The sequence below is a fragment of the Corvus hawaiiensis genome, chromosome 28, assembly GCF_020740725.1.
Source record: "Corvus hawaiiensis isolate bCorHaw1 chromosome 28, bCorHaw1.pri.cur, whole genome shotgun sequence".
Taxonomy (NCBI): domain Eukaryota; kingdom Metazoa; phylum Chordata; class Aves; order Passeriformes; family Corvidae; genus Corvus; species Corvus hawaiiensis.
Genome location: NC_063240.1, coordinates 2,182,963 through 2,210,904, shown reverse-complemented (window position 1 = coordinate 2,210,904; position 27,942 = coordinate 2,182,963). Strand labels below are relative to the sequence as shown.

General features: G+C 49.0%; 1 protein-coding gene across 4 annotated transcripts; it reads left to right on the top strand.

Moving 5' to 3' along the window:
- The first annotated feature begins 1,906 nt into the window (after window positions 1-1,906).
- Window positions 1,907-27,942, top strand: TMPRSS9 (transmembrane serine protease 9). Of its 4 annotated transcripts, none has more exons than XM_048287969.1 (20): window positions 1,907-2,083; window positions 7,875-8,027; window positions 12,609-12,760; window positions 14,537-14,664; window positions 15,081-15,148; window positions 15,579-15,757; window positions 16,857-16,898; window positions 17,884-18,055; window positions 18,272-18,546; window positions 18,735-18,871; window positions 20,037-20,346; window positions 21,182-21,353; window positions 22,835-23,106; window positions 23,813-23,949; window positions 24,425-24,782; window positions 24,871-24,987; window positions 25,621-25,792; window positions 26,224-26,372; window positions 26,896-27,032; window positions 27,518-27,942. In XM_048287969.1, the coding sequence occupies exons 3-20, from the start codon at window positions 12,637-12,639 to the stop codon at window positions 27,677-27,679; spliced, it is 3,111 nt and encodes a 1,036-aa protein (XP_048143926.1). In that variant the 5' UTR covers window positions 1,907-2,083; window positions 7,875-8,027; window positions 12,609-12,636; the 3' UTR covers window positions 27,680-27,942. The 4 variants fall into 4 exon arrangements, with proteins under 4 accessions (XP_048143926.1, XP_048143924.1, XP_048143925.1 ...); XM_048287967.1 differs by having other exon boundaries at window positions 1,971-2,083; window positions 26,107-26,372; XM_048287968.1 differs by having other exon boundaries at window positions 1,974-2,083; window positions 15,582-15,757; window positions 26,107-26,372.

The window sequence follows — 27,942 nt, the reverse complement described above, 5'->3', positions numbered from 1 at the left end:
TTCATTTCTGATCAGTTTTCATAAGCTGCTTTCTGTCCCCATTCCATTTCTTAGTTGTTGTACCACAGGGAAAGAACTAGGAGACGCAACCATTTAACGTCATGTTCATTTTTCCATGCCCTCAGTAAAAGGATCTTCCTGGGAAGCAGAATAAAGTGAATGGTCTTTGAAATCCTTTCATTTAAAGTTCTTCTTACTCTGTTTTTAGCATCTAGAAATTTTCTTGACCATGGAAATAATTCCATATCCCATGCACAGCATTTTCCAACTATCCAACATGAAATGTAGCAAACCTACTAAATACTGTTAAAGATGTTTAAATCCTTCTGGTGCACCACGATGTTTTTCTGATTGTTCTATTAAATTTTGAGTATTATATTGCTTTAGTGCAGTGTTCATTTTATCTGTACATTGCGACAGTGTATGCAGCAAATACAAGAGACAAGGGTGGTCCCAGGTGCCCCTGTAGAGTTTGGTTGCCAGAGATCGCATCCCTAGTGACTTGACTTCTCAATTAACTTTGAAGTGTTTGCTCCCAGCCCCTTCAGCAGGAGTGCAGACTGCTGCTCCTAATTTCTTACTTATTTGACCACTGACAGATTTTGTTGGTTTCTTCTTCTATTGCAGTCCTATCTCTCCTCCTCCCCTTATTACTTTTGGGCTTTGATTATGCAGTTTTGCATGTCCATTCAGTCAAAGATACATGCAGATTCTCTTTATCTGGTGAACTATTAGAAGGATGTCAATCGCTCACTCAGCTCTTTCACAGGGATGTACAGTCTGTCTGAAAGAACAGGAACTGCTTGTGGTGTTCACCGGATCACAGCCAAATGTGTTCAGATACAGATATTGCAGCATTTTTCTGGTTATTAGCTTGGTGCTAATAAGACCGAGGTTCTGGGTTTGATCTTCATATGGACCATTCCCTTAAGAGTTGGACTCAATGATCCTTCTGGGTCCCTTCCAACTCAGACCAGTCTGTGATTCTGTAATCATCCAAGTCTTCATGATCGATGCTCAGAAGGAAACCTAAAACAGATTTCAGTGGTTGTTGCTTAGTCTGGAGAGATCCATGGGACAGCAGATGTTAGGAAGGAAAGGATATAATCTAAACAAAATCAACTTCAGAGAAATCTCTGTGATAATTTTATCATTTCAGAATCCTATGTTCTTTCATTGCTTTGCTATCAAACACATGAACTGCTGAAGTTTGCTGTTCATGTTGAAACTACTTAGGGACAGAAGTGGCAGTTGGATGAGACCTGACTGTGTCAAGCAGCAGGCAAAAATTCAGACTAAAGCAAAACAAGTTCTCGGTTTTACAGGTATTTTTTGTCTTTTCAAGATGGCAGAAGGGTCATCTGTGGGCTTAAACATGAACTTCAGCGCAAGGAACGCTGTCCAGTTTTGGCCTCTGCTGTGGGTGTATGTGATGTTGGATAATCCCTGCCCGTTCCTGTGCAGCAGTCAGGCTGTTCTAACACAGAGATTGTCAGGATGGTAAATACAGTATGAATTGGAAGGGCTATGGATGGCTGACTGAGGAAATTAGTCGGTTGTTGGGGTTTTTTGTAATACTGCTCCTTTTATGGTTTCTGTGTGCACGGGCCAGTGCTGGTTAACATGCCATCCCCGTGCCTTCAGTGTGGGGGGCTGCCAAGTTCTGGTGATGGGGGGAAATTCAGTGTAGAGGGTATGAACCACCCCACTTCAGGCAGCTATTTTCCTTTGTATCCTGCTGCTGAAAGGGATGGGAGTTGTACAACGACCTGCAGGAATGTCCCGTGACTGGGGAGAGGCAGGAGCTGGGGCATCACCGGTCCAGTTCCCAACGCAGGCAGCTGGGGAGCGGGGGGAGGAAAAGTGCTTAATTCCAAAGTTCGGTGAAGCAACAAACCAGCTCTTCAGGCTGAACCGTTCCTGTCTCTCAGCCTGTGCCTTTAAGCTCCGCCGCGAACTCCCCCAGTGCCTCCCACCGCCCCCGCCGGCGCCCCGCGGGCCCGGGGGGATGAGCTCGGGGCGGCTCCGCTTGGGGAGAAGCTGCCGGGGAAGGCACCTGGCGGCAGCGGGAAAAGCAAAGCAGGTGAGTCCCTGCTCCTTCTTATGAGCCCTTTTTACTTTCTTTGAGGTGCCGGGGTTTCTTGGCTCGAATGGGAAGAGAAAAACCTGCACCTTTCCCGACAGCTGCACCCACCCGTGGATGCTCCTCGCCACGCAGCCCCACCGCCCAGCGCGATCCTTCCTGCCCGGCTGGGGCTCGGGCAGTCCCCCTCCTCCTCCTCCTCCTCCTTCTTCACCACCTCCTTCTGCTCTTCCTCCTTGCTTCTTCATCAGGGTCAGACAGGTTTGCTGCCTGCACCCGCAGATTTTCAGACAAGCAGGAGTTTGAAACTGCTTCTCCACGCTGGATTTTCCCCCATGCTTGGGGAAATCCCTCGCGGTTTGCTGGCTCTGAGGAAACGGCCTGTTTCTGAATTTATTGTCTGTGAGGAAAACAGCTCAACTCACCTTTTATTGAAAGTAATAGATGGAAACAAATTCCGTGCTTCCTTTTAGTCGCTGATGGCTAAGCAGCTTTCCTTACGTAATGCTGGAGAGCTTTTTAGTGCTTTTCGATTCCATGTAACTCTAACGTGATTCAGGGGAGGTTGGGAGCACTTTGCGCAAACGGGTGGGTAGTGCTGGAGGGGATTCATTCTGGAGCAAAGGAACCCACTGGCTGCAGAAATGGGCTCCCCATTGAATGTCCGTGGAAGTTTGACCCTTCTGCCAGTTCTGCCCCTCAGCTGTGTTTCTGTAGCACATTTCATCCTTTGCCTGTTAACCAGTGTGGGTTCAACCACCGCATGTGGGACCTAATGGATGAGCCTTGGTCAAAAGCAACCTCTAGACTCTCTTCTCTGAAAGTACTGGTTAAGAGAAACATCTTAGTTTCTTAAACACTTTGGAAACCACATGCAGAGAATGGTCTATATTATTTGAAAGCTATAACAAATTAGGAAATATTCTAGAAAGAAAGTTCAGGGTACGTCATGGAAAACAAAAAGTGCAACTTCAGCAGTAATGCAGACCTAAACGCTGAAACAAGCAACATTATCATTGTAGGAAATACAAGAGTGAAACAGCCGTGGCAGTGGGCAGCTTAGACCTCGGCACGGGACAACTCTTATGAGCAACCTCTATGGGCTTGAAATAGCCCCATTATTTGAGCTTAAATAAATGTTTCTGTAGCTGAATGGTTCTTTGTTCCCGCGGTGGACGGGAAGGGCTCGAGAGTCACGCTGCTTTCACACCCACTTGTCTTCCAGCCCTGAGGCTGCCCTGCAAAGAGCTCCGGCACAGCCTTGTCCTGCTTGAGGGAGGCCCGAGGTGTCAAACGAGGCAACGCCGCCCAGGGCAGGGCTTGCTCAGTCCGAGTGTGCCAGCGTCCTGCGGCCTCTGCCCGGGGATGGTCTCCTCAGGCAGGGGGGCCGGCCAAAGCTGTGCCTGGTCACACAGCGCTGCAGTTCAGCATGTCACACTATCCCCTATCGATACGCGCAGAGTTTCACTCTGCGGCCTCTCACGGGCTCAAGCGCTGTGAGTTCACTGCTTGACTGATATCTTTAATCACTGCTGGTTTCTCTGTGTGAGTTCTTCCTCTGAGGGAGCATCCATTGCAGGTAACTGATTTCAGGGTAGCTTGGGGGTTTTGTGTCCATGAATACTAATGCCTACCTGACAATCTGTAATAACAGCTGAAGCTAGGTAAAAATGTAATTTACACATTGTTTCTAATGTATGTAAGCTGGTAAGAAAGAATAAAATGTGATTATTTGCAAAATGAAGACCTCTGCTTTAGCCCCTGTTCCTCCAGGAACCTCTGGTGCCAGTATGTCCATTAGCTTCAATGGGACCAAGATTTCTCCCACAGCCTCTGCACAGGGCCAGACAGTGTTCAAGGGAGGTGAGTGAATGTCAGTGAAGGAAATGACATGAGTTAAACATGTGAGTTTTTCTTGGCCATTCATAAGCTGAAAAGTATCAAATTATATAGTGCTCCTATTGTGGAAAGTAAGGGGACAAACATGGACTTCCGGGCTTACTGGATACTCCCTATGTGTATTCAGTATTTACTATCTGTTCTGAGTTTTCAAGCCAGCACAGTTGGGGGTAGGGGGGAGGAAGCTGCCTTTATTTTATTGTGTAATCCATGGCTACAAGTTTAAGAAGTAATTGCAGGTACAAATCTGCCCAGTACTTTGTTAGCAGAGGGAGAGCTCAGGGTTGAGTGTCTCCAAGGTGGAAGTGATGTTAGAGTCTTTGTTACCAGTGATAATACGAGCACTGGGAAGCTCAGCTTGTCTGTCATGCCCCAGCTGAGACTGCTGAGCTGGCAGGCAGGCAGAGGATCTTCTTACTTGTAAATTGAGAGACATTTGTAGATCAAGAGGGACAATAAACAAGGCTGGCACAGTGTCATTTGGCTTGCTGAAAGCAGGACTACAGCTGAACCAGATGCACCTCCATGATGAGTGCTGCAGGTGAGCAGGGACACGGGATCCTCACTGATCTGAGTGGCAGGGACTCAGATTCGCTCACTTGCAGGCTGTGCATGGTCTAGGGGCTTGCAGTGTCAGGGCTTTTCACTCAGCTTAATAACAAGAGGTGTCCTCAGCTCAATCTGCAGTCTCTTACATGACGAGAGTTTCTTTCTGCTTGAAAGTAGGGTCTAGCCTTTCAAATGCAGCACAACCTCCTCTAAGTGTTAACCTACAGAGAGATGGGGACATAGACATGCTCTATACATCCATTACAGAAGCTGGAGATGGGTTAAATCAAAAGGATTAGAGAAATACAGTGTTGGGTGATCCAGGGAACCAGTGTCATGGTAGGTGAAGCTCATGTCACACAAAAAAAAGACCACGTAGCCAAACCTGTATCTGCTGGTCATGGGATGGTTTGCCTTTGATGCTGAGCTCTGTCCTGTATCTGTTCAACCAGCTGCTGCTGTCCCTGCATGGGCTTCTTTTTCATGACATAAGATCATCTCATCAGAAGGCTTAAGGGGAAATATATGGGCTAAGCGGGAAACAACAGTGTTGGAATAAGTTCCAACACTCCTTTCTCTGGAGCCCCGCTCAGAGAGTGGCTGTGGGATACCCTTGAGCCATAAGGAGGAACTGGCAGGCAGTTCTTGGCCTCTCCAGACTGACATGTCCTCGCACTACCCCACCACCCAATAGATACCACTGGTTATAAATCCACTCCCCTATGAAAGCATTCTACCCTTCTCAGTAGCTGTTGCCACAAGTTCTGAGCCTCATTTCAATACAACCAAATCCCCAGCTGTAAGGAAAAAATCATAAGGCTTGACCCCATTTTAATGGAGATATTTGAGGTTGGCTGTTCCCACTGCCTTGCTCTGCCAGCAGATCTGTTTGCACACCCACATCTATCTCCTCTGGTCATGCTTCTGATTTCACTTACAGCAAATGACCATCTTCTCTCTCCTGCTCAGACTCATGGTTTGGTGACATAGATATGGTTTGTTGTTTTGGTGGCTGTGATTTTGGATGGTGAACCTACCAAGTGAGGCATATTGGAGTCTGCTTTCTGCTTTTGGGCAGAATAGAAATATTTCTCCATCTGGAGAAATATTCTGCATCTGCTGTATTCCCCCTCTGAAGTGCCACAAGTCTTGCCTTGGTGATAAAACTTGCCTTTGGCCGCAGGCTCATTAATTGCTGAGACTGCAGGCAGATCTGCAGCTTGTGGTCTGCCTTGAGCAAGTGGCATATTTTTCATACCTGTGCCATCATTTTGCAAAGGCTCTGTCTGGGTGAACATTTACAGGTCACAATGAGTTTTACAACCCCTGTGTCTGAAGGTTCAGTAGACACAGTATTGTTGTGTTAAGAGCCACAGTACCCCACTATGGGATGAAGCAAATATTTTATTAACACTTGGTTATTCAAATGGTTGCAGCATATTGGCTGCCCTTTATAATCACAGTGTGGGAGAAACCCAGCATGCTAGAATACAGAAATGCAGCACAAAGACCCCAGAGCAGCCCAGACTCACCGTCAGGGGGTTGGGTGGGGGTGGGGGGTGGTTTCCTTGCATTATCACTTGGGGGACATCAGGGTTTCTTCGCATTTGTTGTCGGTAAATGAAGCCGACTTTTGAAAAAACGGGTATCACTGTTTCCTGTCTTTCTTTCCTCTGGCCCACAGTTCAGAGCGGGGCATCTCAGCTTGTGTCCCTGTAGTCGAAGGCTGCTGGTAGGGGCTGGCAGACTGGGAATGGGAGAAGTTGGAGAAGAGCAGGAGGGAGCCTAGGGCAGTGCAGTGCAAGATTGGCATGCCAACCCTCCTATTCTGAAGGGAGAGAGACTGGAGAGGGGTAGGAAGGCAGAAGAAAAGGCCTCAGGAGGTGAAAAAATGAAGAGGAAGACACAGTGAGGTGAAGGAAGAGAAGTATCAAGTACTGGAAGAAAGAAGTCCAGGGTATGTGGAGGTAAATGAAGAAAACCAGCCCTTTTGCTGGGCAGCAACCAGCACGGTACTGGGAGGTCACCACTGTGCTTCAGACTCAGGAGCTGTGGCATTTTGCAAGAAGACAATTTCTACCTGAAAACAGGAGCCAGCACAATTTGTGCTGGAGAGCAACGTGCTCTGGGCCAGTCCTACAGGTGTGTATGGCATGGGATCACCTGAGCTGGAGAGACACCTGCCACGGTGAGCCTGGGTCTGTGCCCAGTGCATGGACAAACAACCAGGGTGCCTCTCTCGTGGCCCTGCCTTTCCCCCTTTTGCTCCTGAAGGTGATATTCCCCCAACATGCTGCACATGCATGTTCTCACACACACACACGTGAGATCACACACACATGCTACTTGTCCTCTTCAAGAGTGGGTGTTAGTGACAGTTTGGCTAATTGGGTAAAGGAATATTTTTACCATATCACTTTATATTTTACAATTTCCCTACTTGAACCAACTGAGAAATAAAAACCATCTTCCAAGGAAATCCTATGGCATGACTAGAGCAAAATTCAGACTTCTGTGGAGAAGAGAAACCCTGGGCTGCCAAGCAGCAGCAGAGCAGTGGTGGTAGCCACAACCCAGCACCGCGGCAGATCCTCAGGGACAGCCAGAGATGGTGGCAGCCTGCAGGACTGCGCTTGCTGACTCTCTGCTGCACATCAGAGGTGCCTTCTCTGCTAAAATGTAACAGTGAAAAGACACCCCACTGAGACTGGACTGAGAGGACTCTCTTAGGTCAGAGTTCCCCACATCCCACTCTCAAGGGCATCATATTTTATAACCACTCACAATTTATAAGCTGACAAAAAACCATAAATGTACTTTTACTTCTCAATATTACTACTGGAAACTCATGACTGTTAATACTCTCCTAATTTCTGCCCCACTAGCAAAATTTACTTTTTCCTCATCTGATTTTATGCCACAATATTTTTCACTGTGTCTAGCTTCTTGCTACAGATCTCCACTATGCATTTATAGATGATCCTTACTATCTTTCAGCAAAAAAAATTACAATCTCTATTTTGCTCTTGCAAAATGGACTTTCCATTTACACATCCTTTCAATTCTTTTTTAACTCACACCACTGACACCAAAAGAAAATAAACTTTCCTTATGCTAAAAGGGAGCGCAAAGACAAGTTTTGATTGTTTTGGGAAGTAGAAAGTTTCTCTAAACACTCTGTTTTTTCCAGTTAAAATGCCTCTGCAATCACTAATATGAACTTCTTTCTGGGGTTCCAAGTACCTTTGATTGTAGTATGACTTCTACATGCAACTAAGATTGTATTGTCAGAAAAACAACCAGCCAGAGCCAATTTTGTCTGCAATGTTTATTTTTTTCTCAGATGCATTTGTCCTACCTTTGAGGTCCATTGAAGTCCACTGTTGCACTGGTCAGCACACCTGGACTAGATTTCTGAGTGCCCACATTCAGCACACTGCAAGAGAGACGGTGACTCCAAAACCTACCAAAGGAGGGAAGGAGGGACCCCTCATCTGTACGTATTCAGGTCACAAGGACCCCTGGAAAAAAAGTTCCCTACTTGTCTCCCCTTTGATGCCTGAAGTGGCCACCTAAAAAACACAGACTAGACAGGAATAAGGGAATAAAGGGAGGTGTTTATTTGAAAGGCCTTCAAAGATACACCCTGGGGAGCCAGAGGCCACTGCCAAGAGGGACCCCAAGGTGGACAACAGGTCACAAGTTCTTCACACTTTTATAGGTTTGGTTCATTTGCATATCAGGGTTAATCCTCCAGTTAAAACTTCAGTTAATGATGCGTTTTCCCCAAGCTTCCCCCCCCCCCCCCTACTTTAGAGGCTTTTGGTTTATACTTTTTGGGCCTAGGATGGTCTGGGTGTCCTTGAAGAGCAGGCCTGGAGAGGCTTTGTTATGTCTGCCTAGCATGAGAGAGCAGAAGTGAACCAGCTACAAGAAACTTCAGTTACACACTGGGCAGTACAGGATTTGAAAAATATAAAAGTTAAAACCCAAGGCATCACCTTAACCAGAGCTGAATTGTCAAACAGAGATATTGTTAGCAGAACCCAGGGGCCACAGCGCCGGTCTGTGCCAGGCTCAGTTACAACTGGAAAAGAATATTTGGATGTCTGCTAGAAAAAAAGAGGCATCTTGGACAGACCCTCCCTTCCTCTCCCCTTTCTCTCTGTTGACTCACAAAGGAAGTGACCTTTTAAAATCTCTTATCTAGAAGCTTCATTTTAAAGAGCTGCTGACGCCTCTTGGAAAACACTGAAAAGCTCTTCTGAAACAGGGAGCTGCTTCTCGCTGTGTCCCTTTCCTCCCCTCTTCCTTTCATTGCTGGATGCATTTACATTAGAAAAGGCTGTTCCTCTGCAGCTTCTCTGAAGTCACAGTGTGATTTACAGCAGTAGTGAATCGCTGCTGCGGCAGCCCAACCTCTCACCGCACCGTCTGAGTGGACAGGAAGTGACCAGGTGAGATGTTCCTCAGCAGGACAGATTTTGAACTGAGGAAGGAAGACCTGTTGAGGGTTTAATACTCTTGACACTGTTGATATCAAGCCAGAGTAAGTTTGAGAGGTAATAGTGCCTTGGCAAGGCTTTTCTGGTGTCTCCTGTAAATCTGAGTTTCCCAACAGTTAGAGGTTGAGTCCTCAAAAAACGCACTCTGAAGCTGAGCTCTGGACCCTTGGCCAAGAAGGTTGGACTTCTGTGGATTTCCACTCTGACCACACAATTTTTCTGAGGCAACTTTAGCCTGCCAGCTGGAACAGAAAGATTGTGTGTCTTCTTCCTGCCTGTGAGGGAGAAATAATAATCCAGTAATTTATTACATTTTAGGACCACAGGAAATCAGTGTCCCTCCTTGTCTCATCAAGCTTGCTGCAGATACTAGGCTGTCTGAATGATAGAATAACAATGGATATTCCAGGCTGGTTTCACTCCTAGTGATACCCAATTGTTGATGATGTGCAAATAAAGGCCAAATACAGTCTGGCTTGTACTAGCAAGACTGCAGACAAAAAAACCCCCAAGATAGATCTTTCTATTTTTGGCATTTTTGAATTCACACTTGGAGCACCATATCCCATCTGGGCATCTTCAGTGCATGGAAAAACATTGACATATTGAAACCAGTCTAGCAAAGGCCAGGAAAAGGTGGAGGCAGGAAAGGTGATGTGAAGGGTCTTTACTTCTTGTGCAGGACCACTTGAGGTAAAATACTAGAAGCACCAGTGCCAGTGCTGGCCACAGGGAAGGAGAATCTGCTCATCAGGGTAGCAGCATAGCTACAATTAAAGAACATACTAATTGCTCTGCATTACTAGGCATTGGGAGCTCTCAGCTAAATGCTGTAGTGGGCTTTGCCACCAACTGTGATTTTATAATTCATCCAGAATTCCTGCAAAGAATGTGGAATAGCATTGGGCTATATGAAACCTCATCCTGGAATCTGCCTCATAAACAACTATTTTGTTGAGGGTGAGGTTTATTACTTACAGAGTTTTAATCTATATATCATGCACCTTGGGGATACAAGTAGCCTAATGCCAAGACTTCCATAGCCAGGTCAGAATGGTCCAGCAAGAGCAGACAATGATTTCTGATGATTTCAATGCCAATTAGCTCTGGTCCATTCACGAGCCAGATTCCCAGGCAGGTCTCTCTCCACAGCTGTCTATTCAGACTGCAGTTTCATGTTTAAGGATGTGACTGCAGTCTAGTCGTGTTTGCAGACCTATAAGATTACTCTGAGATAAATGTTGAACTTTACAGCTCAGCTGTTCTGCCTGTTACTGCAGCTCCATGACTCCTGAGCAGCACCAAAGCATCCCCTAGTGACACTGGCTGGGTTTAGGATCTTCATGAGGAGTGATGTCTAAGACACAAGGAGCAAGCCAAGATATCAAGCCCCTTGCTACTCGGCCCTTGCTAAGAGCTGAGGTACCTGTTCACCCTGGCATTGTGGGCAGTAGGACCTTGAAACCCTGCCGCTAAGCAGGTACAGGGTGCTGCTGGGCAGGTTCTGTGCTCCTGGGACACTGGCTAAGCATTCATCCAGAGCCTGTGCAGAACATGGAGATGGAGGCATCAGGCTGGTTCATGCTCACATCAGCCATAGCTGTTGTGAGCATGAACACATTGGACACCACCACTCAGTGGTGGCCTCCTAGGAAGACAGAGAAGGGGAACCAGGCAGGGAGGAGCCACTATGGTTGAAGTGCTCAGGTCCTACAACTTGAATCTGTTGACTGCAGCCTGGGGCATATTCAGAGGACACAGTGTGTATCTACCCTTTCCCTTCTTGTGGCAATGCACTGAGAAATATCTTGGCATAAGGGTCGACCCCTGGACTGGTTTTGCTGATTCAGGTTTATCTGAGAAAATGGAGAATTGGCTCCATCAGATTGGTGATTCACCACTGAAACCTCTTCAGAAAGTCAATATACTGAAGATGTATACCATCCCAAGATTGGTATATCTGGCTGACCGCACCGAGGTAGGAGCTGGGCTTCTCAAATCCCTTGACCTATTAGTTAGAACTTCAGTCAAGGAGTGGCTTCACCTTCCACCAAATCCATGTAATGCCACCTTGTATTCGAGTTGTAAGGATGGTAGACTAGGTATCATCAAACTGGCGGTGCTTATTCCAAGCATACAAGTGCAAAGACTGCACAGATTGGCTCAGTCTTCAGATGCGGCTTTGGTAATGTTTTTGAGAGGGCAACATCTGGCACTGTTACATGAGAAGTTATGGATGTGAGCCAGGGGGTGAGAAAAAGTCCATCCTGCTGATTTGGGAGCCTATTCCAATGTTAGAAAGTCTTGACGGTGGTGATGAGGATATATCTGAATGGGAGGCTCCCATTCCCAAAGTCCACTACCCGAGACCTTGTAATTGGCAGAGAGTTTAACAAGTGGAAACAACTGGTTGCCCAAGGCCACAGTATTGAGAACTTTGAGAATGACAACATCAGTAATGGTTGGTGAACATGGTATAGAGGCCTACCTCACAGGAAGTAGATAACTGCGTTGCAATTGAGGGCTAATGTCTACCCCACAAAAGAGTTCCTAGCCAGGGGTAGGCATGATGACTCTGTTAGATCTTGCAGACATTGCGGTGCTGATTATGAGACATCTGCCCACATAATCGGGACCTGTCCAGTTACTCAGGATACCAGGATCAAGAGACACAACTCCATCTGTGAGACCCTTAGCCATGAAACTAAGAGAAAGAATTGACTGTGTTCCAGGAACCGCATATAAGGGACGATGGCAATGAACTGTAGAAACCTGATTTGATCTTTGTTAAAGAGGGAAAGGCATTCGTGGTTGACATGACAGTTCAATATGAGCACTCTAACCCGTCACTGAAGGATGCTGCTGTTGAGAAGGCTAGGAAATATCAGTGCCTTCTCAAACAGATTCGAGACCTTACGAACACAGCAGACATTGAATTCATGGGCTTTCCCATAGGAGCACGGGGGAAGTAACAAGATAAAAATTCTGAGTTGCTGTTGGTCCTAGGTCTCTCTAAGACAAGGCGAGAGAAGACTGCCCAGGTGCTCCTCTCCTCTGTTGGTATTGTACATATGTTTTCTAGCAAAGCCCGTTCGACTGTACCCGCTTAGTAAAATATATCTTGGCTGTTGACATCGCTTGGACAGTGGGTTGGACACATGGGAAGGGTCTGTTCTTTCACTCATACTGTGTTGCCCATCGCCCATATTTGGGTCTAAATTTTCCAATTTGGACTAGGTGGATGTGCCACCTTTACTTAACCCAGAAAAGAAACGTGTAATTTTATATGTTTATTAAGTAGCCAAATGCCTCGTCATCTAATTAGTGATGCGCATGAACGGATGAATGAGATTCCCACTGTCCCTACCTACTATCCAGCAAAACCACAGCCAAGGGAATGGGCTTGGTGGAATCAGCAGGGAAAGAAGACCCTGTTGAGCTTGACTCTAGTCTGGTGCTGTGAAGAGACATGAGAGGTGTAGAATAAGTGGGAATATCCTGGGGTAACCTTAGCTGGCATGACAGATTTCATCCCAGTCTTGTCATTTTCCTCCTCTTCTTTTTAATCACAGAACCCATCTGTAGAGCTGCTCTGAAAGCATGAACCAGATAAAGCCAGGGCAAGGTACCCAGAGAAGGAGACTGGGGGCCTGCTGCTGGAAGGTAACCGCTGCTGCTGCTGTGGCAGGCAGCGCAACAGCCCTTTGCCTGGGGATCCTGCTGGGTGAGTGTGCAGCCAGGTGCATTCTTTCAGTTTATCAGCTCCAAAAGAGAAGTGGTCTGCACTGCTTATAGCAAAAATCCTCAAAATCCTCCTACTGAGGACAAAGTGCAGACACCTTTCTGCATGTATGCACAAAAACTGCAAGGGCTGTAGTCAGCTCATGTTCTCAATATGTGACTTTGGAGCACTTTATCTTCAGTGCTTCATGATACATATGCGCTATTCCTTTTCTCCTTGACCAGTCGGATGTCCTTCTATGACAAGATGACCTGCCTAGTGGATGAGGGAAAGGCTCTGAATCTGGTCTACCTCAACTTCAGTAAAGCCTTTGGCACCAGTTCCCATAAACTTTTTCTTGAAGAAACTGGCTGCTTATGGCTTGGATGGGTGTGCTCTTCAATGGGTAAAAACTGTCTGAATGACCAGGCCCAGAGAGTGGTGGTGAATGGAGTACCATCCACCTGGAGAATGGTGACCAGTGGTGTTCCTCAGGGCCACTTTGGGGCCAGCCCTGTTTAATACCTTCTTCAGTGATCTGGATGAGGGGATCAAGGGCACCCTCAGTCAGCCCCAAGCTGGGTGGGATGTTGATCTGCTGAAGCAATAGTGTGGCCAGCAGGACCAGGGCAGTGACTGTCCCCCTGTGCTGGGCACTGGTGAGGCATTTCACATCCTGGGTTCAATTTTAGGCCCCTCATGACAAGTAAGTCATTGAAGGGCTGTAGCATGTCCAGTGAAAGGAACAGAGCTGGGGAAGGGTCTGGAGCACAAATCTGATGAGGAGCAGCTGAGGGAGCTGGGAGGGCTCAGCCTGGAGAAAAGGAGGCACAGAGGAGACCTGCTCACTCTCTACAACTCCCTGACAGGAGGGTGCAGCCAGGTGGGGGTCAAGCTCTGCTACCAGGAAACAAGGGACAGGACAGGAGAAAACAGCCTCAAGTTCTTCCAGGGGAGTTTAAGATTGGATATTGGGAAAATATCTTCACTGAAAGGACTGTCCAGCCCTGGCACAGGTTGCCCAGAGCAGTGGTGGAATCCCCATCCCTGCAGGGATTTAAGAAACATGTGGATCTGGCACTTGGGGACATGGGTTAGTGGTGGCCTTGGCAGTGCTGGTGGAATGATTTGACACGATGATCTCAGAGGTCTTTTCCAACCAAAACAATTCCATGATTCTATGATTCTATCCTCTAATCTCTCCCTGTGACTTTGAAATTTCTTGTCACTGGACCTTGCTGCCTCTGCCATTTTCTATCACAACCACTTGCAGTCACTGATCACTGCCTGTTTGACTGTCCCACTCCAGAGCATGACCACCATCTCCTTCCCTCTCCCACCTCTGTCCTGCTGCTTCTGCTGCCCCATGGCCAGATGCCACCTCAGGCCAGCACCCTGGTGAAGACCCCAGCATGACATGAGTGGCAGATCCCACCTTTACAGTCACAGCTTCTGAGCTGGCTTCAGTATCCAGCAGAACTTTACCGAGGCTGTTCCTGCCGCCAACCTCACGTTGCCAGGCTGTATCCATCTGTTCATGAATTTCTGTCTCAGGCTTGACAAAAATCCACTATTTTCAAGTTCAAACAAGTTCACTGCAAAATGCTATTACTGCACATGTGCAGGGTATCCCAGTTCAGTTATGGGGCACCCCTGAGGCAGCGGGGATGGTCAGGGACAGTCAAGTTGCTAAAAACGGGGTTTAAAGGACACGATGAGATTCATGTTGCAAAGCAGTGAGGAAAGCTGCCTCTGACAGACACCTTCCCTCTCTGGCAGCCTGCCATTCCACTGGAGAGGCCAGCTTCGAGCACACAGTGGAGCTGCAAGGAATCATATTCAACAGCAGCTTACAGATGGAGAACTCGGACTACTATAGGGTGCTGACACCTGCTCTTGAGAGGCTGGTGAGTTGATCTGGGCCTTCTGAAAAAAGACTTATGAAATACTGTGGTGGTAGCACCAGCAGAATCTGTTTGCCAAGTGCAGGAGGAAAACCAGGACTTCTTAAACATCAGCAGGGTACACTGTGGGGCTGAACTGCACTTCGAGAGGCCTTGTCAGGGCCCTGAGAGACATTTGTGGAGTGGGAAATGTGTGTTCAGGCCTATTCCTTGCAAATGAGGCAAGAAGGCACAAAAAAAGGATGCCCTAAAGCCAGGGTGGGAAAGAGGTTACACATGAGCTGGACATGGGTGCTTCTTCTGCCTGCAGAGGCAAGAGACCATGCATCAACAGCTCCAGATTCCAACAAAATCCCAGGTATCATCTATTCCCACCTCCTTGGGAGTCCAGTGTGTGACCATCACTCTCTGCTTTGCAGTTTCTGTCCAGTCTCCAAGAATCCCAGCTGGACTGGAGTTGCACCGGTTGCACCATCCTGGGCTACAGGTGAGTGTAGGCAGCTATCTCTGCAGACCCTGCAGCTCATGTTTCAGGGCATTCTGACAAGCCTCACCAGGAAGGTGAACTCACACCTGCGCTCTTGTTCAAAGCTAGTACAAAGAAAAACTGGTTTTAGGTCAAGGCTGGATTTTCATCTGGGATTGCAACAATGTTCTGGATTTTTTCATTTGGAAATGCAGTCAGAAAGGCAGAGGAAAACAATTTTGTTCAACCACAGCTTTGGGCCAAAGGAAAAAAGAATTCAAATGACCACTTCAGCACAGAGCACAACTCCAGAGAAACATTAAATTATTAAGAGCCAAATTACTGAGAATAGGGTTTGTTTCCTTTGAGTTCCCTGTAGACAGCTAGCACAGGAACCTGTCCCTTGTACTGATCATGAAGCCAAGGTCCCCGTTAATTCTCTGTCTCCCAGTAGGAACGGAAACTCCAGTGTGATCGTCCATTTCCGCCTCCTCTTCACTCCCCAGGATTCCCAACCCCTGAGCTCTACCTTGGAGGAGGAAGCTCTCAGGCATGGGCTGGCGGCTGCCCTGCACAAGCAGGGGCTCTCCCTGGCTGCCTACGGGACCATCTCCTCAGCTTCTCTCACAGGTATGGCCCTCCTGCCACTGCCAGGCAAGCAGAGCAGGGTGCCCTGTGCCGGGGCTGCTGGCACCCAAGCTCACACAGCTAAGGCACCATATGTCTCAGCCAAACTGCTGCAGGGCTTCAGCTCTGGATATCCAGTCAAGGCTTCATGCCCAGCAGCAGTGTTAGAAATGGGGGTGCTGCCAGGCACCCAGCAAACCGATAAAAAGGTCTGCCTGACTCCCAGCTGCTCCAGCTTCACCAGACAGCAGCAGAAACCAGCCTAGATCTTGGCTGCTGCTTAACAGACATTTGTGGGGTCCCCAAATACCCCTCCAACACTACTGCTGTCCTGCTGCTCTGCCCTGCAAGAGCAGCTTGAGGGGCCACAGCAACAACAGAACCTAAAGCAGAAATTGCAGCACCTGGAACCATTCTGAGGGACAGGGGATGAAGCTCCAGGAGGTTAATTGCTGGGTTGTCTGTACCTACCTGTGCACAGCAGCCCTCAGAGCTGTAGCAATAACTACAGCTCAGGTTGCTATTTCTCATACTTAAATTACTCTCTGAAACCCCCTGACAAGAAATTCTCCTTTCCTTCTGTGACTCTGGAGTTGTGTGTGACCGTAGGACTTCAGGTTCAGCCAATTTAAAAAAACGTGCCTGGGAAACAAGAAGGTGTGGGCCCCTCTGCAGCTCCCTCCACACCCTCTGCCACAATGGGCAGGATCCCTGGATCTTTGGGAGCCTTGTGCTGCCCAAATGGAAGGTGCCTAGAGTCCCCTTGGCTTTAGGCAAACAGCCTTGCATAGCTTCAGGCCCAGAGTCTGCTCCTGAGAGGCAGCTCACTGCCACAGCTTTTTGGGAATTTCCCTCTGCATGTGGATTCCCCCCAAAGCCTGCAGGGCTGTAGGGGGTTGCTCCTCCCCTGCACCATGGCAGAGCACGGGTCCTCAGCAGGGACCTTGGCCCCGCCTCACACTGGCCACAGGTGGGCAAAGAGATAGCCTGGCGGGAGAGGAAGATGCAGCAAAGCCTGTGGCAGCCCCAGCCCAGGAACACAGCTCCAGGACCCGAGGCTGGGCTGCCCTTGCTGATCCTGATTCCTTCCTCTTTGTCTCAGGTCCCAACAAGGTTCCTCCCCACAGACCTGGACTGAAGTCAGGTAAGAGCCAGGCAGCAGGAAGGGCCACCTGCACTCTGCAGCCTCCTCCTCCTCCTCTTCCTCACCAGCAGCCTGGATACAGATACAAAAGGTGCTTGAGCCCCATCTTGTTCATAGCCTGGTGGCCCAGGGCCCTGCAAGCTCAAAACAAGCTGCAGCTCTGCTCTCAGCACCATCCTGCAGGGACTCTGGCCCAGACAGGGAGCAGAATGACAAGGATACGGTGGTGGTTGCCCCTGGGGAAGCCAGGGGAGAGTTGCTGTGTGGACTGCAGAAGACACGAGTGAGTAAAGCCTCGCTGTCCCCAGGGAGCTGCCCCTGAGACACAGGCAGTCACTTGCTCCCAACATCCAGTATGTGAAAAGAAAGCCCTGAATGTGACAGCCAAACAGCTGATGCCTCTGATGGAAAGGGCTGTGCTGAATCTCTCAAAGCAGGTCTCCTGGATATGGGGGCCAGCCACAACCCACTGCTGCAGACCTTGACAGGTGGGACACCATTGGCTCTCAGGCACTGAAGAGAGCCAAGGATACGGCATGACTTTTCAAGCCAATAGTAAATGGCTGCATCAAGAAAGGGAAACTGTGCCCTGGAAACACCTTGGTCCCACCAGCTGTGATGGGTTGTGACAAGATCCACCTTCCTGGTGGGTTGGCACAATGGACAAGAGCCACATGCCCATGAGCTGCTGGAAGCTGATCATGAGGCAGTAGCTGAGCTCGTCATACTAGTCAGGATGCTGCTCTACAGTTTCTCACCCTAAAAGAGTTTCAGGGGGGATGCTGTGGTGGGCCAGTGCTTTGCAGTGCTCTTTCCAAGCCTGCAGGTTAATAGCTGCCCTGTGACATCCCAGGTACCATCCTGCTGTTTGAGCATATGCAGCAGCACACATAAGCTGAAGCAGCTTTTCCCACTTGCCCCCAAGAACCTGTTGCTGGGGTGCAGTGGCAGGATCCTGATGCACTGGCTTTCTCCTCCCTTTCAGACTGTGGGAGTCGCCCTGCCATGCAGACTGCCAGCAGGATAGTCGGAGGCTCAGAGGCGTCCAGAGGAGAGTTCCCATGGCAAGTCAGCCTGCGAGAGAACAATGAGCACTTTTGTGGTGCTGCAATCCTCACAGAGAAGTGGCTGGTGTCTGCCGCTCACTGCTTTACTGAGTAAGTTTTAGTCACGCCACCTTCCACCCTCCATCCCCATTCCAAAAGCTGCCATATCTGCTCAAGCTCCCACTGCACCACTCTGCCCCATCACGGGGAGAATGAGGAGTTTCCATCACTCCTGGAGCGGATGGCAGGATGGGCAGGAGGCAGCTTGGGTTTGCAGGACAGTGTTGTGGCTGCAGGCTCACATGGCCCGCACTGTCTCTCCTCCAGGTTTCAGGACCCAGCCATGTGGGCAGCTTACACAGGGACCACCTCCCTCAGAGGCTCTGACAGCAGTGCAGTGAAAATGGACATTTCACAGATCATCCCACACCCCTCTTACAACGCTGACACAGCTGACTATGATGTGGCTGTGCTGGAGCTGAAGAGACCTGTGACCTTCACTAAGTACATCCAGCCTGTGTGCCTGCCAGATGCTGGCCATCACTTCCCCACCAGCAAGAAGTGCCTTATCTCTGGCTGGGGCTACCTCAAGGAGGATTTCTGTAAGCAAAGCATGGCAGCCAGCAGAGGAGACATGCTGGGGTTTGAGCAGGGCAGGATGCATTGGGGAAGGGAACTTGGACCTTGCTCTGGCCAGCCGGGGTGGGCTGTACCCTGAGCTGCTGATCCTGTGCAGGGCTCCCTGCACTGAGCTCACAGTTGTGAGCTTTCTCACGTCTTTCTTGTTCAGTGGTGAAACCCGAGTTCCTGCAGAAAGCAACAGTGGAGCTCCTGGACCAGAACCTATGTTCCAGTCTCTACAGCCATGCTCTCACAGACAGAATGATGTGTGCTGGCTACCTGGAGGGAAAAGTCGACTCCTGCCAGGTAAGCTTTGCCCAGAGAAGATGGCACAGCTGCCTGCACAAGGCTTTTCCCTCCCAGTATGTACCAAATGACACTTGAAGAAGCAGAACTGACACTATGGTCACTGTTTCCCTTTGATGTTTGAGGCCCTGCCTTGGACACAAGCACAGATCAATGACTGCAGGAGACACAAATGAACATATGTTCTCTACTGCTTAGAGCAGGGCACTGTTGTTTAAGGGGCTCTTTCAGCTAATTAACTACTTTTCTTCCTGAGCTGTCATCAGGGCTGGCCATACTAATGTTCCACACATGTCTTCAGATCAAAATCCAGATAGGCAAAGGGCAGCAGTGGAAACTAAAACATACACAGCAGTTTTGGTGACCAACAGTGTTTTTTTACTTAGCCTTTATCCAACCTGGAACTGCAAGTGATCAGCTGGTGACAGGCCTGCCTTTCATAATATGGAGAGAGGAGAACTGTGATATGCGAGGAGGACTGTGATTTCTAGGTCTGTCTCTGTGGTTTGGCAGGACCATTCAACAGAAACCAGCTAAACAAAACTGCACTTTTCTGGTGGTAGTGCTTCATATTTCTGCACCAAATACAGCACAAACACCAGAGAAGGGGCCAAGAATGGAAGATTCAAGGTTGGGTGATGAACATGACCCATCCGGTTATTCATTACTGGTCTAGAGCAGCTTCACAGACACCACATGTCCATCAGTCACAGGGCCCCACAGTAACCAAGAACTGACCAGGAAACCGTAGACCAAATCAAGAAAAGCTGATGCAAACATTAACATGGTGTCCCTGGGTTGTGTATCAGGCAATGAACACCCATCATCTGGCTGTGTACAAGCTTCTAGGATTAACCTTTATGAGGTTTAACAAATTATTAAAGCAGTAGAAATGCTAAATCCTAGATTTTACAGATGGTGTCCTTTGTTCTTCTGGCATATAAAGGGCGCAAGGCTACTGCGTAACAGCAGGACAGTGTTCCCACATGGAGGAACACCCAAAGGCCAGCACAGAAATGCTCCACTCATCACTAGGTTGGAGCAAATATGAAGTGTTAGGAAACACAGGGACAGAGAGACCCCAGCTGGCAGAGGGATGCTGAGGGTGCCCAGGGCAAGCTCAGTGCATCCCCAGGGAGATCTCACCATCTGGCTTTTCTTGCAGGGTGACTCCGGTGGGCCCCTGGTTTGCCAAGAACCATCTGGCAGGTTTTTCCTGGCAGGAATTGTGAGTTGGGGTATTGGATGTGCTGAAGCCAGGCGGCCTGGAGTTTACACACGTGTTACCAAACTCAGAGACTGGATCTTGGATGCTATTTCTGCCTTCCCTACCTCCATAGCCCGTACTGTCCCTCCAGTACACTTCAGTACTAACATGGTCAGCGCTGAAGAGGTCAACATCATCACCAGAGCAACCCCTACCACCTCACCAGCCCCAGCTGCCAGCAGGCCAGTGACTGCAGCAAGACCACAAGGTATGAGCACCCACAGCGGGTGTACCTTGGCAGGCAGAGTGACAGGTACAGGTCCAAACGTCAGGTTTGTTCCTCTGCTGACCTAAGCTGACCTTCTGTAGGGTGAGCCACACAACTCTGCCTAAATGCTAAGGTACAAGTGACACTATAGGGCTGCCCTGGCTCAGTCCAGAGCAGCCTGGCAAAGTCACTCAGTACCTCTGCAGTTCCATGCGCTCCTTTGCTTATGTGACTGTCTGTGTAATCTTGCCTGTGTAACTGGTCTGCTCTGGCAGGGCCAGAACAGGTCACTGAGGCACAGCAACATCTGACAGTATTTAATCTGTTGGTCGCTTACTTTTGCTTGCCACCTGAGGAACTCCCAGCAGTTCAAAACTGATGGCTGCCCCTTCACAGCAGCCATGAATCTCTCCCTGAAGGGAAGGAGGCCATGTGTCTGCAGGACGACCTGTCCACTCCAAGGAGCCCTTCCAGCAGCTTTGCAGGGAGATGCAGATGAAGGGTATTTTTCTAAATCTAGAATTAATATTTTATCTGGAATGGCAAGGCTAAGAGGCACAGAGCTGCTGATTACTCTGCCTTCAAGAAGGGCCCAGGATTGATGACTTGCCAAGAGCAAGATGCAGAACAGCAGTTTGTGTGAAAGTCCAGCTGTACATGGCCACCATCAGGCACTGCCACTATCAGCTGGCAGGGCTTGGGTAGATATCTCACACCTCAGCCCTGACCTGTCCCTGCTAAGGCTAACTGGTTAGAGAGAGCAAAGTCTCCCCTTGCTTGGCTTCTGCTATTCTTGTGAGGAATACTCACAAGTCCTGCTTTGACTTTTGTTCAGAGTGTGGAGGACGACCTGGGTTCTCTAAACCCAGCAAGATTGTGGGAGGAACAGATGCTTCCAGAGGAGAGATCCCTTGGCAAGTCAGCCTGAAAGAAGACTCAAGACATTTCTGCGGAGCCACCATCATTGGGGACCACTGGCTGCTGTCAGCAGCTCACTGCTTCAATGAGTAAGAGCCCATCCCTGCCCCTGCTCCAGCTCACCTGCCCAGCGGCACAGAGCTGTGCAGCCAAATCCACACTGCAGCACTGGAGTCAAGAAATGGAAATCAAGAACACATGTGGGACATCAATTTTTGCTATAACTAGACATTCACAGTAAAAAGGAGTTTGTGGGGAGGTTGGAATGAGGCAGAGAAAGGTTAAAGCAGCCTGAGCAGGGAGCAAGGACAACACATCTAAGAGGAGTGGAAAAAGGTGCAAGAAACAAGATTACAAGACAATAAATTTATTAAAGAAATTAAAGAAACAATAGAGTTTCTTTAATAGATTTAATAAATTTAACCTTAAAAATTGTCTGCAATATATGAAATAGAGACGTGGTCAGCTGGTAAAGGGAAAATGGTCAGTTCAATCCTGCATATTTCTGCTAAACTGCAAGAGCCCAAGCTCAGATTTATAAGTAGCCTAGAAAAAGAAATGAGTACCAAGAAGATAATGCTTGTCAAGAATAAATTCCTGAAGGCAGAAAAGGTGGGTGACTAACTGAAGGATTTTAAGACAACCTCATGTATTAAACAGATGGGCAACAAAGCAGCAAGTGAAATGCAAGGTAGACAAGGGTGAAATGAGGCACACACCAAAACCAGCAGTGCTGTCTCTCTGTGAATGAGGATGAGTCTCCATCAGCTGTTGCAATTCAAAACAAGAGGTCAGAAACATGTGGATATTGCCCTGAGAGCAGCAGTCCTGTGGCAGGGGCAGTTAATGAGCACAGGAATGCAGTAAAAAACAAGGGAGATGAGCAGGATGTTGCTGGTAATGCACAGCACACCGACTGCTCCAACATCACAGGGAGGGCAAGAGTAACACTCACTGTGTCAATGTGCACACAAGGCTCAGGGATGAGCTGGGTGTGGAGCAGCATCATAACAAGCACAACAAAATAGATCAGACTAGACCTGGGAAAAAAAACAACTGGTGGGAAGACAGTGTTTGATGGGACTGTACAATAATCAAGGGTACAAAGAATTTAGGGAATGCCTTTTGACTGTCTTTTTAAGATAGCAAATAATCACCAAGAGCAGGTGGAAAACAATCAAAAGGAAGCAGTTTTTAATAAATGTCATTAAACTGAATATTAAAAATTCACCTGGGGTTAAAAAAAAAGGAATAAAACACAACTTTAGAAAATTCCAAATAAAACCAAAAAATCCAGCAAGACCTACTGAATACAGAGACACCACCTGTGTGCCAGAACACTCCTGAAATCACAGATTTCTGGAGATTAAGAGAGGATTGTTATTGCATGTTTACTTGCTCTTCAGGTAATATCCAAGAGGTGCCACTGCTGGAAACAGTTCTTTGGGCCGGACTTAGCTGGGCTGCTGTGCTGTGTGCTGATCACGTAAAGCTGTCTGCAATTTCAATGTCAGAATTCATGCCAGGCATAAGCGTGTGAGTATGCACATTTAGGTTTATGCATTTGCAGGACAATTCCAGAAGAGATTGAAGCCTACGTGGGAACAACATCACTAAATGGAACAGACGAGAATGCAGTGAAAGTCAATGTAACAAGAGTGATCCTGCATCCCCTCTTCAACCCCATGATCCTGGACTTTGATGTGGCTGTACTTGAACTGGCAACACCTCTTGTCTTCAACAAATACATACAGCCTGTGTGCCTCCCATTTGCTGTGCAGAAGTTTCCTGTTGGCAAGAAATGCCTCATTTCTGGATGGGGTGACCTCCAGGAAGGGAACGGTAAGCAGTAGTAATGCATTACCTGCTGATTTGCCTTGAAGCAGTGATACCCTGAGCAGCAAAGTCCATGTCACTGTGACCCACAGTCCTGGGAACATATAGGACAGGGGTCAGTAACAGGGACCGTGAGGAACTGACAGAAACACAAGAATAAGCAAGAACAAGGCACACAGAGCACTACCTTAAACCACAGTTACCTAGGAGTCACCAGCAAACAAGTAAATTGAGAGAGCAGCTTGGTGGGAACCAGGAGAAACCTCCTGGACTGCCCTCAGTAGCTCTACCATGCTAAGCAAGTGCCAGGCGCTTGCCTCAGAGCCTGCTGCAGCTCTGGCAGGACAGTGTGCCAGCCACAGCAGCCACTCTCAGGCACAGAGATGTTCCAAGCAATCAGCGTAAGCAAAGATCCCGCTATAGGGAGAAGGCCTGAGAGTGGCACATGTGCTACCAAGGAAGTCCAGCTGACAAGAAGCTCACAAGCTCTCAGGACCATGGGACACAAGCTGCGTGCAGAATCCTTAACACAGACACTAAACTGCACCCTGGGGTGAGCCACAAGCTTCAGGGCTGCTGAGAAAACAGGTTATATAGGACTCAATTCCCTTGTGGGATTAGACCTGTTTTCCCAAAGTATATGTTGAGTCAGTCTAAAAGCCACTAGTTCCTTCCCTCTGCTGCACTCACTAATTCTGTGGTTTGCATGCAGACACCAAGCCTGAGATCCTGCAGAAAGCATCTGTGGGCATCATAGAACAGAACACCTGCAACTTCCTCTACAACTTCTCCCTCACTGACCGAATGATCTGTGCTGGCTTCATGGAGGGAATGGTAGACTCGTGCCAGGTAAAAGTGTGGTATTTCTCTACTCTCTAGATTGTTCTAGAAAGCTGGGCTAGCTCTGCCTTCAGCAGATCCCTGTGAAATATTTACTGAGCTGCTGTAACCCAGCTGTGTAATTCCCATGTACCTGAGCACGAAAAACCTCAGCCCACTACTTGGGAGATTTAGAAAAGTAAATAAAGCTCCACCAAGTTGAGAATGACATCCCACCATTCTGTCTGGCCAGACAAATCCTGGTCGAAGCAGATCTCCTCTGGTGGCAGTGAGTCAGTGGCAGTTGGTGGCAGCTGTGCTGACAGGAGCCAGGTTGAGCCACTGACCCTAGCTTCAACCTCTGCACACTCATGCCCTGCATACACACTGCGTGACAGACCCACAGGGCTGGAGAAAGAAGAGCTGGGGGTAGTTAAGTCCTTCTGGTGTGACTGAGGGGCAGAGCTGATTGGACTGAGCAGCCATTGTCTTGCTTCTTCTGCAGGGAGATTCAGGTGGGCCCTTGGCCTGTGAGGTGACACCAGGAGTGTTTTACCTTGCTGGCATCGTGAGCTGGGGATTTGGTTGTGCCCAGCCTATGAGACCTGGTGTGTACTCTAGAATTACGAAGTTCACAGACTGGATCCTGGACACCATCTCCCAGTTGCCCAACGCTGGCACAAGCATCCCTTCCAGTTCAGCCATTCCTAGAACTTCTACCACAGCCATTTTTATCCAGCCCAGCACAATGGCTGCAAGTCCAGCCAGCAGAACCACCCTGGGAAAAAAGATGAGCACAACCGCCAGTGAAACCTCCACAGCTCTGAGAACAACCGAGACTGCCAAGCCCACCCAAACTCCAGGTAAAACTGATAACTGATGCATTGACATGTTGGTAGGATGCTTCCAGCATAGAGGGTACTGAGCAGGCCATGGGTTATTGCCTTCCAGTGGTGCCTTGTACCAGCCTCACTTTCAAGTGCTCCAGCAAGGTGTGTATTGGAAAAGAAAATCCTGAATGTGATGGTGTTGTGGACTGCAGCAATGGCTTCGACGAGCGCAACTGCGGTGAGTTCTCTTCTGCAGCCCCTGGCTGCTGCCAGCTGTGCTCTACATGACCCAGACTCCACAGTGGCACCCACCATATTCACACCAGCTGTCTTGGGCCCAGACACTGGGGGCCTGGACCAGCCCACTGTAGCCCGGATCATACTTGCTCTGCCAGAGCCTAAAACAAGATAAAGCTGGATGAGCCAGATCCAAACTTATTGCCAGAAAGTGTGGCCTCTTCTACTGTGCTACAGACACCAGAACCTATTTCCCAGCACACTGGCCTTCTGGCCAGTCAGTCTGGTAGCACAGAGTGGCAAGACAGCTCTGCACAACATGGCAACCCAGAAAGTGTCCTGTCATCCCTGGGACTGCTCTTTGGGCTGCACATTCCTCGCCATGTGACAGCTCAGCCAGTCCATCCAAATATCCACTCCTCACATACCACATCCCTGGAAGGTGTGATCTGCGATAACAAGTCCACAAAATATATTCTGTCTTGTCAAGCCTTGCCTCAGCTGTGGGAACTGAATTCATCACATGTACATGCTCTCCTAGAAGGTTGTCCCACAGCACAGGTTATGGAAGGCAGGCAGTCATTCCTTTCATTTAAGGTTACTTAAAACCACGGTGCTTCTTCCTCTGTTCCAGACTGTGGCTTAACAACTGCTCTGGCCTTCAGCAAGATCGTGGGTGGCAGCAGCGCGGCTCGAGGAGAATGGCCCTGGCAAGTCAGTCTCTGGCTTCGGCGGAAGGAGCACAAGTGTGGGGCTGTGCTCATTGCTGACCGGTGGTTGCTCTCTGCAGCTCACTGCTTTGACATGTAAGTCTGAGATGAGCTAGTTAAGCCAGCTGGCTCTTGGCCTCAGTCCCATCAGCCCACCTGCCCTTCCCCCTGCCTCGCAGTCCAGCACCCTGGCTGGGATGCTGTGCCCTGCAGGAAGCACACACCCCCTATCAGAGATATGGCCCTACAGGTAAGTGTGAAGAGGAACGAGTGGAGCAAAGCCTGAGTCTACCCACTGTTCTGGAGACAGGGGTCCTGACTTCCCAAGGTGTGGCCAGCCCCACAAGTGGAGGGATGGCCCTCCTTGTGAGGCTACGGTCCTAACAGCCAGGTCTGCTGTCTTTCTGCAGTTACGGTGACCCCAAAATGTGGGTGGCCTTTCTAGGAACACCCTTCCTGAGTGGCATTGATGGCAAAATGGAGAAAATATTCCGTATCTACAAACACCCTTTTTACAACGTCTACAGCCTAGACTATGACGTGGCACTACTGGAACTGAGCACACCTGTCACGTTCAGCAGCACCATCAGACCTATATGCCTCCCAGACAATTCTCACATCTTCCATGAAGGGACCAGATGCTTCATCACAGGCTGGGGCTCCACAAAGGAAGGAGGTACTGGCTGAGAGGGCCCTCCCACATCCATGATGGCTAAGCTCAATGCCACCTTACACTACAACACTGCAAGCCCAAACATCTACAGTTCCCACACCAAGCACTCCCATCCCAGGCCATAGGCTGCAGAGGATACCAAGCTGGGCAAGGCCTGGTGTCACCATCATCTCCTCCCCGGCTACTAATCCTCCATTTGGTCACACCTCTGCCCTCCTGGAGCCTTGGCAAACTTCCTACATGCCAGCCACTGTGCTCCCCACCCCCACAGCAGCTGCTCCAGCTGTGCTCCTGCAGTACGAAGACCACCCCAATACCATTTGTGTCTGGTCAGTCAAACTGCCTGACAAACTACACACCCAAGGGACCTTCCTGTGTTTGCTCTGCTGAACCAGGCCTGATTCACTCACCCAGAGCAGGTCTCTCCCTCTGGCAAGCAAGCAAGGCTGCAGGGACCCCACTTCTTCACATGCTGCTATTTCTCATGTGCTCTTCAGCCAGCTAATAGCAATACTTGTCTCCTCAGGTCTCATGTCAAAGCATCTGCAAAAAGCAGCAGTGAACATGATCGGAGACCAGGCCTGCAAAAAGTTCTACCCTGTCCAGATCAGCAGCAGGATGCTGTGTGCTGGTTTCCCACAGGGCACTGTCGACAGCTGTTCAGTGAGTGCAAGAGCAGCAAATGCTGTGCTTGGGACAGAGCAAGCTCATGCCAAATCCCTAGGCTATATTCTCTCAGGAGGGCCCTGCCCTGCCTCCCCTAGCTCAGCTGTCTGTTCATCCATCAGCTGGCTGCTGCTTCTATCCACATCCATCCTGCACACACCTCATGCTGCTTGCCCCACCAACCTGTGACAGGTCAGGGAAACACAGAGAGGTAATGCTAAGCGAGAGACCACAGGGATACCATGGAGCCTGTTCCATAACCCTATTGGACCTCCAAACACAGTCTTCTATGTTCCAGAACCCCAGTCTCAGATTGTTCATGCAGGTACATCACTGAGCAGTCCTCCAGCTTAGAATGAGGCTCCTGGGGAAGTGGGGAACAGGACGGCAAATGCCCATGACCCAGAGAGAAAGAACATTTCACAGCTGGGGGAGCTGCACTGCCTGTGGCTTGATACTGGATCCTTTTCCTCTCTCTGCAGGGCGATGCAGGTGGGCCCCTGGCATGTAAAGAACCCTCAGGGAAGTGGTTTCTAGCAGGAATCACAAGCTGGGGCTATGGCTGTGCCAGGCCATACTTCCCTGGTGTCTACACCAAAGTCACAGCTGTCCAGGGCTGGATTGCGCAGAACCTCAAGCTCTGAAACTGCATTTCACCACTCAGGGAAGGTGACGAATGAGAGGAATAACTGCCAGAGGATGCACTAACCCCTCAGCTATTGTACATTTTTCTGATGTTGCAAAGGGGTGAAGATGGCCTTGCAGGTATTAAGCAAATGCCAGTTTTGTGTGAACCGGTGGTTGTGATACCGAGGCATTTGATAACTGCTTTGCATAGAAAGGTACAAATTCTAGACATTTTCTATAAATAAATGAGGCCTGTCCCATCTTAAGACCTGGCCAAACA

Bases quoted from the DNA above. Each gene is read 5' to 3' on its own strand.
- TMPRSS9 (XM_048287967.1), top strand. From the start codon at position 12,637: ATGAACCAGATAAAGCCAGGGCAAGGTACCCAGAGAAGGAGACTGGGG. The intron at 26,373-26,895 runs GTACTGGCTGAG...TTGTCTCCTCAG, and splicing joins GGGCTCCACAAAGGAAGGAG to GTCTCATGTCAAAGCATCTG. The intron at 27,033-27,517 runs GTGAGTGCAAGA...CTCTCTCTGCAG, and splicing joins GCACTGTCGACAGCTGTTCA to GGCGATGCAGGTGGGCCCCT.